This window comes from Ochotona curzoniae, unplaced genomic scaffold (genome assembly GCF_017591425.1).
Source record: "Ochotona curzoniae isolate NIBS_2020 unplaced genomic scaffold, NIBS_Ocur_1.0 scaffold_4937, whole genome shotgun sequence".
Taxonomy (NCBI): domain Eukaryota; kingdom Metazoa; phylum Chordata; class Mammalia; order Lagomorpha; family Ochotonidae; genus Ochotona; species Ochotona curzoniae.
The window spans coordinates 1,967,768-1,979,121 of record NW_024467126.1 but is presented as its reverse complement, the minus strand read 5'-3'; the positions used below and the strand labels follow the sequence as shown (position 1 = coordinate 1,979,121).

General features: G+C 59.0%; 1 protein-coding gene across 1 annotated transcript; it reads left to right on the top strand.

The window, feature by feature from the left end:
- Window positions 1-3,901: 3,901 nt before the first annotated feature.
- Window positions 3,902-7,219, top strand: GAL3ST3 (galactose-3-O-sulfotransferase 3). Its single transcript, XM_040971044.1, has 2 exons — window positions 3,902-4,186; window positions 6,020-7,219. Exons 1-2 carry the CDS (start codon window positions 4,101-4,103, stop codon window positions 7,194-7,196), a joined length of 1,263 nt encoding a protein of 420 aa, XP_040826978.1. The 5' UTR covers window positions 3,902-4,100; the 3' UTR covers window positions 7,197-7,219.
- The last annotated feature ends 4,135 nt before the right edge of the window (window positions 7,220-11,354 follow it).

Sequence of the window (11,354 nt, the reverse complement as noted above, 5' to 3'; positions counted from 1 at the left end):
ACCTGTGGCCTCTGGGTGGGAGAGGGGGCACCTGCCCCTGCCCATTCGGGTCCCAGCTTTGGGTGACAGTGCCCAGCTCCAGCATCTTTGCCTTCCCAAGTTCAGAGCAAAGCAGAAAGAAGGTTCCCCCCTCACCCACCACGGCCAGCCACTGCCCTCACCTTGAGGGCTCTGGGTGCCCCAGTTTACAGCGTGAAGCCACAGAAGTGGCCCTCAACCCCAGGAAGCAGCGGGCTCCTGGTGCCGGTCTCCCACTGCTTTCCGGTCTGGAGTGTTCCTCCACTCCGCCAGCTTGCCCCCACTGCCGGGAGCTGGTGTGGGCGAGCTGCAGGGATCTGCCTCAGGCGCACCGTCCCGGGACAGACACTGGGCTAAGAGAGCCTGTGCCTGCCTGTAAGTGCATCTGCTGCTGCTCCACCTCATCCTGGCTCCAGCAGGACCTGTGGGGCCCAGGAGGGCGCCCCTGCAGCCTCAGTTTCCTTTTTGCTGAGGGAGTGAATGGAGCTGTCCACATGGGTGTCCGCCTATCCAGCGCTGCCCCAGAAAGGCGCCTGCTTGCCAAGATGCCACCCGCAGAGAGCTCGCTGGCAGCCGCCAGCAGATGGGTACCCCCTCCCCTTCCAGATCCCTATCCCCTTCCCCCAACTCCTGCGCGGCCCGGCCCCCGCCCCGCCTCCGGTGTGCGATGGGGGGCGGGGGGCGGGCAGAGCCGAGAGGAGCGGAGCCGAGCAGACGCCGCCACCTGATCCCATGCTGGCGCGGTGAGGCGAGCGACCCGCGCTCGGCGTGCAGGGCCAGGGCGCCCTCGGACCCCGTGCGGGTTTCCCGGACCAGAGGCAAAAAGCAGGGGCGACCACTCGGGACGCGAGTCACAGGCAGAGCCCCGCCGAAGCGCGCGCGGCGTGAGTACTGCAGTGGCGGGCCAGGGCTGGAGACTGACTGGCCAGGGGTGGGGGACGTGAGGAAGGCGGGAGAGCCATGTGGAGGGACGCTCTCCTCCTTGGAGGGGGTTGCAGGGAGGATCAGGTTGGGGGGAGACAAGTCTGGCCTATCCCTGGGGAGGCTAGGATGCAACCAAGGGAAGGGGGATGGGGTGGGAGTGGGCATTGATGGAGAGAACAGAATAAAGGGGGTCTGGAGGGAAGAAGCTATGGGGGTGGCTGAGAGAGAGAAGGCTGGGGGACCTGGGGGTGGGGAGCTCTTTGATCTTCTAGCCCACTAACTGGCAGTGCCCTCAACCCTTGGCCCCTCCCCTCCAGTGCCCTGGGTCAGTTTCCCTCTCGGCTGGGTCTGTGCCATCCCTCAAGTCAGGATAGAGACCCAAAGCCACCCGGAGGCTGGCCCTGCACCCGCATGGTCCAAGCCAGGGCACCCCCTCCTTCAAGTGCATCCCAGTTGGCCCTGGAGCTTGGCTGGACAGGGCAGAGAGGGCTCATCTGGGAGCAGGTAGGCATCCAGGCCTGAGGCAGAAGGCCCTGGGCTTCCCTGAGGAAAGCGAAGCGATCTGCAAAGCCAGGCAGCCGCCTGTGGTAGCCGGTTCTGACTAAAATTAGCACAGGCATTCTCATGAGCCTGGCACCTCGACCTGCCAGTGCACGGCTGGAGGGGGGACCTATCTCCACAGATATCACCCAGGAGTGGGGGAGCTAGCTGAGGCCCCCAGGCAGGAACCAGGGCTACTGCCCAAGGCCTGGCTCCCCACCTGGAGGGACACATGGAGCCCTCCCCACCCCCAACTGACTGCCCGTGCCAGGTGCATCCCTAGTTGAGGGAGCTTGCCCAGGAAGGCAAGAGGAAGACGAAACTAGGCCTCATTCAGCGCTGGCTCCACACTCACTCTCTTGGGCCCTGGAATGCCTGCCTCAGCCCAGCACTCCCCCCAGGGACTGGGTCGCTGCTCCAAATACCTGAAGGTCTCTCAGGGAGAAAATGCTCCACGTGTTCCTGGCGGCGTCAGCAGCAGAGCAACACGGAGGCCGAGGGGCCAGTGCTGGGGTGAGCCCGGCTGTCCCAGAGAGGATGCTGGGATAGCCAAGGCCGCTCGGAAGGAACCGAGCCAGGCTGCAGGTGGGCAGTGAGTAGCCCTGGCACCATGAGTGGCCAGCAGCAGGGCCAGGGGGTTCCCAAGCAGGTCTTGGACGGCATCTGGCCAGCTCCCTGAAGCTTTGCCTCGGAGGGGAGGCTGGGAAAGGGGTGAGGCAGGCACCTGGCACCTCCTTGTGTGGCTGTTGTAGCTCTTCCCCCCAAGGACAGTCATGGTGGCACTGCACCTCCTGGGCTGACCTGACTCTTGTGGAAACCAGGGTGCATTTAGCAAGGTTAGCAAAGGTGGGAGAAGAACAGACTTACCCTCACTCCCCAAAGTTGTCCTCCCTTGGTCCCATCTGTGCAGCAAGGCTGTCGGGCAAGATGAAGAGCAAAGGGAAGAAGTGCATCCTGGGAGGGCCGGCGCTCTGCCTTCCTCCTGCTAGCAGTCCCAAGGCTGAGGCAGCCCTCTTCTGCCCAGCCAGCCCCACGCGGCCAAGGCAGGCCTTGGCTTCCTCTGCCATGCCCCCGTCACTCTCTGGGGCCACACCCTTGAGCCCTGGAGAGACAGGAAGCTGGGGAAGGGCCACGTTTCCATGCAGCCATGTTTACATATGATCCAGAGTTAGTGGGAGGAAGGCACCAGACCCCAGGGTGAGTGGGGTGAGGCCCCAGGGTTTACACACTGCCTCACCCCTCCTGGGACCCAAGCGCCCCAGCTCCACCTACACACACAAGGGTCCCCTGCCACCTCACCTTGGAAGAGGGGTGAGAGGGCTTGTCTAGGGCTTGGCAACAGACCCGTGGGAAGAGCCAGGAGCCCAGCCTGGTCTAGGCACAGCTGCCTAAGCAACTCTTCAATTCAGTTGCTGAAGGTGAGGCCATCCTGGGCTTCGGGCAGACACCAGGCCCTTCTGCCACAGCTCTCTCTTTCCCTGCCACTCACCTAGGATGAGGGCTCCCCTCCTGGAGATTCTCAGCAGGCCCACTCGTACACAGGAGCCCCCAACCCTGCCAGGCTGCCAGCCCAGTGCCTTGTCCACGCACCTTGAGCTGCCGTCACCCCATGGGGCCACCTAGGTTTCAGGTGTCTGGGGATGGAATCCACGTTGGGTTCCAGGATTTCAAGTCCCTTTTATTCCTCGTGGACTTCTTGGTCTTGGGCCCAAAGGGCAGGAGCTCAGATGGTGGGGGCACAGGGGAGGGGTGGGGCAGAGCTAAGGGTTGCAAAACTTCCAGCATCCAAGGCAGGGGTGGGGACACGTGCACGCACACACACACACGCACAAACGGGGTCTATGGACTGTGGAGCAAGGAAGAACAGGTGTGAGCCTTCATTCTGCCTTTCACCACTGTGTCCGTCACCTCTGCCATCTCTTAGAGCTGTGGTTTCGTCACAGATGAGGTGGGAGCAATTTCTGTGCAGGGACTGACTGCCCAGTGAATGACACTGTCACCGTGGAAGGCTCGGAGTGTCACTGGGAGCCTCCATGAGGAGGGCAGCCAGACCAGCCTGGGCTGGACCCATTGGGGAGGGTGTCCCACAGGATGGGACACTTGGGGCTGGGACTCTTGAGCTCTTAGCCGAGTTAGTGTGACACTGCGGCCAGTCTGTCAGGTGGCAGATACACACAACCGGGAGACAAAGAGGAAAGAGGGTCAGAGAATGCTGGAGATGGGACTCAGGGTGGGAGTGGCCAGGGCCTGCAGGGCCAGCCCCACCCAAGGCCCTGTAATTCCACCCCAGGCCAGGCTATCTGTGAGGAGACAGGCTCTGGTCATGGTAGCCAGCAATCTGATCTGCCCCGGCCTCTCGGCTCACCCCACTCACTGGGGCTCTCCTTTGCAGCAGCCCTGCTGGGGCTCAGAGCCCATCTCCTCTGCCCAGGACAAACCTGTCTGCCTCCTTCTCCTGCCAGGGTACTCGGGAACACTGGCCCTGCTACCAGAGCCCCAGGAGCCCCCATGAGTGCTGGCCAAGGGAATCCTGGCTAGTGAGGCCCCACGCTGGTGCTGGGGTGAGTGCTCCCACCGTGCCTCCTACCGTCCTCCAGCACCTGGAGCACAACGTGAAGATGATGAGCCGCCGCAAGATGCTGCTGCTGCTGCTGGGCGCCAGCACCGTGAGCCTGCTCATCCACCAGGGGGCGCAGCTCCGCTGGTAAGTGGGGACCGGGACTGGGTCGGACTGGATTAGCGATGGAACCCGCCGCTCCCCTGCCCATTCGTGCACCTGCCCAAAGAGGCATTCTGCCGGGCCTTGCTCCGTCCCTCTGTCCTGAAAGTTCTTGCTGTCTATATTCCTTTTAGGGCCACACAGATTCCGTGGGCTGGCTCACAGTTTTGCAGAGTTGATCAGACTGGGCTGGGATTTGAATCCAGCCGTCTCCCCTGGGCTTTGCAGCAGGGAACAGTGGCAACTTGTCACGGCTTCCGTGGTGCCTGGCAGGGTGCTGTTACAAGTGACCCAGCAAGTTAGCCTGCTTCACTCTCTGCCCCTCTCTGGGCCTCAGGGTCCCCATTTTTCCTAGGGTGTGTTCCTCTAGAAGCAGTGTGAGTGGACTCTGACCCCCTTGCAGGGAATGTGCTGGATTTCCAAGGGATGTCTGAGTGGACGCTAGCCTGAACCCACACCAGCCCCAGGCAGGCAGCCCAGGGCGTTCTCAGGGCTGCACAGGGTTTGCGCATCACTTCAGCTTAGAAGGAAGGGGGAATCAGGATGTACACAGACCCCCTGGGCCCCAGTATCCCCAAACGCCCTTCAGGAATGTACGAGAATGATCAGCTTTTTTTTTTTTTTAAGACTTATTAATTAGTATTGGAAAGGCAGATTTACAAGGAGAGGCAGAGAGAAATCTTTCATCCTCTGGTTCGCTCCCCAAATGAACACAAATGGCCAGGGCTGAGCCAATCCAAAGCCAGGAGCAAGGAGCTTCTTCTGGCTCTCCCACATGGACACAGGGTCCCACGCAGGCTTTGGGCTGTCCTCCACTGCTTTCCCGGGTCACAAGCAGGGAGCTGGAAGGGAAGTGGACCAGCCGGAACACAAACCAGTGCTCATGTGGGATGCCGGCGCTATAGGTGGAAGGTTAGTCTGATGAGCTACCTCACTGGTCCCCAAAGATCTTTTTTGAACACTGTGGTATCTTGAGCCCAAGACAATATCCTGGAAATAGTGAGAGGCTCCAGAGGCGATTGCCTGGCGAGTGCAGGAGGCCCCACAAACCTGAGCAGAAACACAAACCCTCCAGCAAACGCCCCTGTAGCAGCACAGGGAGGAGCCGGTTACAGAGTAAGGCGGAAGAGGATCTGGGGACTGGGCTGACTCCAGACGTGCTGTGGGTGGCTTTTCCCCACGTGCTCCCGTAGCTACATCTGAGAAGCAGAGCTCTGCCAGGGCGCTCGCCTGTAATCTACTCCCACGTGAATCAAGTGTCTGGAGTGTGCAGAAGCTGAGAACAACACACTCAAACCATTGTCATGGTTTCCGGGGACCAGAAGCCCAGGTGTGGCTTTCTGGGGACCCTCTGGGGCAGACTTTGCCAGACACAGCCAGGGTGTCAGCTGGGGATGTGGCCGTACCTGCAGGCTGGCTGCACTGGAAGAGCGCCCTGTGGAGGCTTACTGGAGTGTGTCGGGGTTGGGGGGCCCGTCCCCCTTCCATGCTCCAAGCCTAGACACTGGACAGCCAGCCTCGGTTTCCTAGGGGTGTTGTCCCATCTTGCTACCTCCCTGGGGGGTGGCTGACCGTGAGATGGCTTGCCTTCTGCGGGCTGAATGAGAAGCCATTGCTGTTGCAAGCAAGGTGCTGTCGTTTCTGCTCTACTTTCTGATCCTGCAAATCTGACTCCATCCCAGAGTCCAGAGGGAGACGAGGTCAAGGGGCATGTGTTCCGGGAGGCCAGCGGGAATCCCAGGGGCTACAGGGAGCCCCAGGACGGCCAGTCCGTCTCTGACACCTGCCTCTCCACGTATCCCGCATCGACCCTTCCAGGTACCCCAAGCTGTTCCCCTTGAGCTGCCCACCCCTGCGGGCCTCGCCCCTGCGCCCCAAGCACATGACCGTGGCCTTTCTGAAGACGCACAAGACAGCGGGCACGACGGTGCAGAACATCTTGTTCCGCTTCGCCGAGCGCCACAACCTGACGGTGGCCCTGCCGCACCCGAGCTGCGAGCACCAATTCTGCTATCCGCGCAACTTCTCGGCGCACTTCGTGCACCCGGCCACGCGGCCGCCGCACATGCTGGCCAGCCACCTGCGCTTCGACCGCGCCGAGCTCGCGCGCCTCATGCCACCCGGTACGGTCTATGTCACCATCCTGCGAGAGCCGGCAGCCATGTTCGAGTCCCTCTTCAGCTACTACAACCAGTACTGCCCGGCCTTCCGACGCGTGCCCAACGCGTCCCTGGAGGCCTTCCTGCGGGCGCCCGAGGCCTACTACCGCGCCGGCGAGCACTTCGCCATGTTTGCGCACAACACGCTGGCCTACGACCTGGGCGGCGACAACGAGCGCAGCCCGCGGGACGACGCCGCCTACCTGGCCGGCCTCATCCGCCAGGTGGAGGAGGTCTTCTCGCTCGTCATGATCGCCGAGTACTTCGACGAGTCGCTCGTGCTGCTGCGCCGTCTGCTAGCCTGGGACCTGGACGACGTGCTGTACGCCAAGCTGAACGCGCGCGCCGCCTCCTCGCGCCTGGCCGCCATCCCCGCGGCGCTGGCACGGGCGGCGCGCGCCTGGAACGCGCTCGACGCCGGCCTCTACGACCACTTCAATGCCACCTTCTGGCGGCGCGTGGCGCGGGCCGGCCGCGCGTGTGTGGAGCGCGAGGCGCGCGAGCTGCGCGAGGCCCGCCAGCGCCTGCTGCGCCGCTGCTTCGGCGACGAGCCCGTGCTGCGGCCCGCCGCGCAGATCCGCACCAAGCAGCTGCAGCCTTGGCAGCCCAGCCGCAAGGTGGACATCATGGGCTACGACTTGCCGGCGGGCAGCGGGCCTGCCACCGAGGCTTGCCTCAAGCTGGCCATGCCCGAAGTGCAGTACTCCAACTACCTGCTGAGGAAACAGAAGCGCCGGGGAGGCGCGCGGCCCCGGCCAGAACCCATCCTAGACAACCCACCGCCACCTCGGCCCGTCCGAGCGCTGCCCCGCGGGCCCCAGGAACAAGGCCCCTGAGTCCTGCTCACCTGCCTCCTGGACCAGTCAGGGCTCGCCCTTCCTTGAAGGGCTTGCGTCCTGCTCCCAACTTGGGGGTGCGGCTCCTTTCCTGAGCCTCATTTTCCAAGAGACGGCCCTCCCGTCCAACGGATGACCTTGACAAGGGCTCTGCAGGCTAGCCGTCCACCTTACCCCTCCCTTTTTACCCCCCTGGGGGCTGAGCCCTCACCGAGATTTCCAAGTGGCTGCGCCCTGGGGGTAGGGCTGCTTTTCCTATCTGTCCCCTCACACACACACCCCGCCACCAAACTGTCCGTCTTCCAGATTTCTACTTCCCCCAGAGACCTAAGCTGCTCCTGGACCCCGGGAACCAGGAGTTCTTGGGTTGAGTAAATTGGTTGATTAATTGGTTTGGGTTTTCTTTTCTTTTTTCTTTTTTTAATAAAACATGGTTAAAATGGGTATGTTGTAAGTCAGTCCTTGAAAGTCAGGTTCCCCCACTTTGGAGAAGGAAGACAAGTTGTGGCCATGGCTTGGGGGTGCGGGCACTCCATAGCTACCCCCCTCAGAGGCACACCCCAACTCCAGAAAGCCTCAGCTGAATGGCTGCACCGGGCATTGTCCCCGGATTGTTCCTGGGGCCTCTGGACTCGTAAGGACTCGTGGGAGGGATGGGAACCAGGAGCCGGGCTTAGAAACGGGACGAGCTGGGAGGCAGGTGGAGCCAAATGCTGGCTCCCGGTTCATAATGCCGGCTGGAGGATAAGCTTCCAGGGCACCCCAAAGTTTAACTCTCTGCGTGTCCCTGACTTCCTCACAAGAGAAAGGCTGTGGTGCAGCCCAGGTCCTCTGGGCAGTGCCCTTCAGTGTGGCAACAGCACACATGGCACTTCAAACAGAAGCCACCTCAAGAGGGGTAGGCGGTCCCAGGGAGGTGCCTTGGTGCATTGTTCCGAGCGACACTGACACATCTCGGGGAGCATAGCTAGGGGCCCAGCGCTGCGGCTTAAGTCCTCATCTTTCTTTTTTTTTTTTTTTAAGATTTATATATTTTTATTGCAAAGTCAGATATACAGAGAGGAGAGACAGAGAGGAAGATCCTCCGCCTGATGATTCACTCCCCAAATGAGCGCAACAGCTTGTGCTGCGCTGATCTGAAGCCAGGAACCAGGAACCTCTTCTGGATCTCCCACACGGGTGCAGGGTCCCAAGGCCTTTGGGCTGTCCTCGACTGCTTTCCCAGGGCACAAGCAGGGAGCTGGATGAGAAGTGGAGCTACCAGGATTAGAATCGGTGCCCATATGGAATCCTGGTGCGTTCAAGGTGAGGACTTTAGCCACTAGACCACCACGCTGGGCCCCTTTTTTAAAGCCCAACTCCAGTATCTGCTTGCTGACTCTGGAACACTGACATCACTTCCGTCTCCTCAGCCAGAATGGTGTACAGGCAGTCAACAATGCCAGAAGACCATTCCAGCTGTTATCGTCTTAAAGATTATTTTATTTTATTTGTTGCAAGGTGAGATATATAGAGAGAGACGAGACAGAGACAAACATCTTCTGTCTAATGATTCACTCCCTAAGTGGCCACAACAACCAGAGCTGCGCCAATCTGAAGTCAGGAACCTGAGCCTCTTCCAGGTCTCCCACGTGGGTGCAGGGTCCCAAGGCTTTGGACCATCCTTGACTCGTTTTCCCAAATCGTGAGCAGGGAGCTGGATGGGAAGCAGGGCCACCGGTTTTGAACCAGCGCCCATATGGGATTCTGACACGGTCGAGGTGAGGACTTTAGCCACTAGGCCACTGTGCTAGACCCTGGGTTGGGCTTTTTGTTACATTTTTGTTATTGAAGAGACAGAGAACATTCCCCAAATGCTCACCTCCACTCCACCTCTGCCCCACCAGGAACTGAATCCACACCTCTTAGGTGGGTGATAGGCAGTCTGGGGGGAGCGCTGCCTGTGCCACCTTACCAGAGGCCTTCAGTGTCCAGCCCAGAAGTCCACGTTAAGGCCTGTCATGGTGGCCAGTGGCTAAAGTCCTCGCCTTGCACGCCCAGGATCCCATATGGTCTCCAGTTATAATCCAGGCAGCTCCACTTCCCATCCAGCACCCTGCATGTGGCCTGGGAAAGCAGTCGAGGACGGCCCAAAGCCTTGGAACCCTGCACCCGTGTGGGAGACCTGGAGACGGCTCCTGGCTCCTGGCTTTGGATCAGCGCAACTCCGGCCGTTGCACTCACTTGGGGAGTGAATCATCGGATAGAAGATCTTCCTCTCTGTCTCTCTTCCTCTCTCTATATATATATGTGACTTTGCAATAAAAATAAATAAATCAAAGAAGAAGAAGAGAAGGAAGATGAAGGAGAAGAAATAATCCAGATGGGGTGCGGGGGTGTCGTGGCATACCAGATTAATCCTCCCTCTGAGGTACCAGAATCCTTAAGGGCACCAGTTTGTGTCCCAGCGGCCCTGCTTCCCATCCAGCTCCCTCCTTGTGTCCTAGGGAAGCAGCAGAGGACGGCCCAAAGCCTAGGGACCCTGTACCTGTGTGAAAAGCCAGAGAGAAGCTCCCAGCTTCAGATTGGCAGACATCTGGGGAGTGCACCAGATGAAAGGTCTCTCTGTCTCTCCTTCTCTCGGTAAAAATCCGACTTTCACATAAATAAACATCTAAAATGAAGTTTGGGCTGCCCCTCTGCGCGGTTCTCAATCCAGACAGGCAGAGGCAGCCCCGAGGGGCCCCCAGGAGCCAGGGGAAGGGGCAGGTGCGGTTTCCCAGAGGTCGTGAAACCAGTCAGGCTACTCAGATCCTATAACGGCACCTGGGCTGCAGTGTCTGCCTAGCTTTCTTTTTTATTCTTTTACAAGATTTTCATTCTTCATTTCTATTTGAAAAACAGAGCTGCAGAGCTAGGGATCCAGGGTGCTCCCCAGCTGGCTGCAACAGCCAAAATGGAGCCAAGCAGAGGCTGGTAGCCTCCTCTGGGTCTCTCACTTGGGTCCTCCGCTGCTTTCACATGCACACTAGCAGCGAGCTAGAACAGAAGTGGAGCAGCCAGGACTCCACAAGTGATCACTTTGGGTGCTGACTTTGTAGGCTTTTGCTTACGACCCCCATGCTGCCCCACCCACTGCTTCTCCTGCTTTCCATCCGTGGACTCCCTGCTAATGTGCACCCTGGGAGACTGTAGACGATGACTCAATTACTTGGGTCCCTGCCACCCATGGACAACATCTGGATTGAGTTTCTGTTGGGATTGGGGCAGTGGTGACTAGACAGAACAGCACCTGCCAATATTGTGTGGGCTGGACAGTAGGTTTGGTTGGCTTCAATGCCCATTGACATGTGCAAGAGCTAAATGGGATGTCGGACAGACTGAACAAGTCTGTGGTACATAGTGGCAAGCATGGGAACCAGGGTAGGGGGCAGACCTGGTGGGATTATGGGGAGTCGCTCCAATTAGGCTGCAGCTCCCACTGGTTTGCATGATGGCCGAGTGTGAGGTGGGCAGGATCGGGCTGGACTGCAACAACGATTGGTTCATGAGGAAGACAGCAATTACAATAACCAGCATGTGCATAAGCTGATTGGGGCGACGGTTGGTGCCGGCCCCTGTACCGGCAAGCACACACAAGAATCAGACCTGGGATCACCTCAGATGAAGTTTCTTTGGGGATCCCTCCAACTGAACTGCTGATCCCAGAACCCCAACCATGAAGAGACTATGTGAGCCAGTGGATTCTGAAGAGATTTCATTGTGCTTGGAATGGCAAGATTAACAGCAATTCGGAACTGTTCAACTATCAAAACTGCTTGAGCAGGACCCTCGGAACGTGCCCTACACTGGAGGCCTGGGATCGGTGGGAGGCTGGGCGGGGCTTCTCCCTTTATCTCTTCCCTTACCCCGGATGAAGAAAGTAACAATGTGGAAACAATGGTCTTACTTTCCTGTAGCTCTTGACCCTTTGTGCCCTAATCAACTATGCAAAGATTACCAAAATAAAAGAATTTTTTAAAAAGTTGCTGTTGGCTCCTAGCTTTAGCCTGTCCTAGCTTCAGCTGTTACAGACATTTGGGAGTGAATTAGTAGATAGAAGAGCTCAGTTCTCCCTCCTTTTCAGAAAATAAATTTATCTTTTTTAACAGATTTATTTATTTTTATTGGAAAGTGATA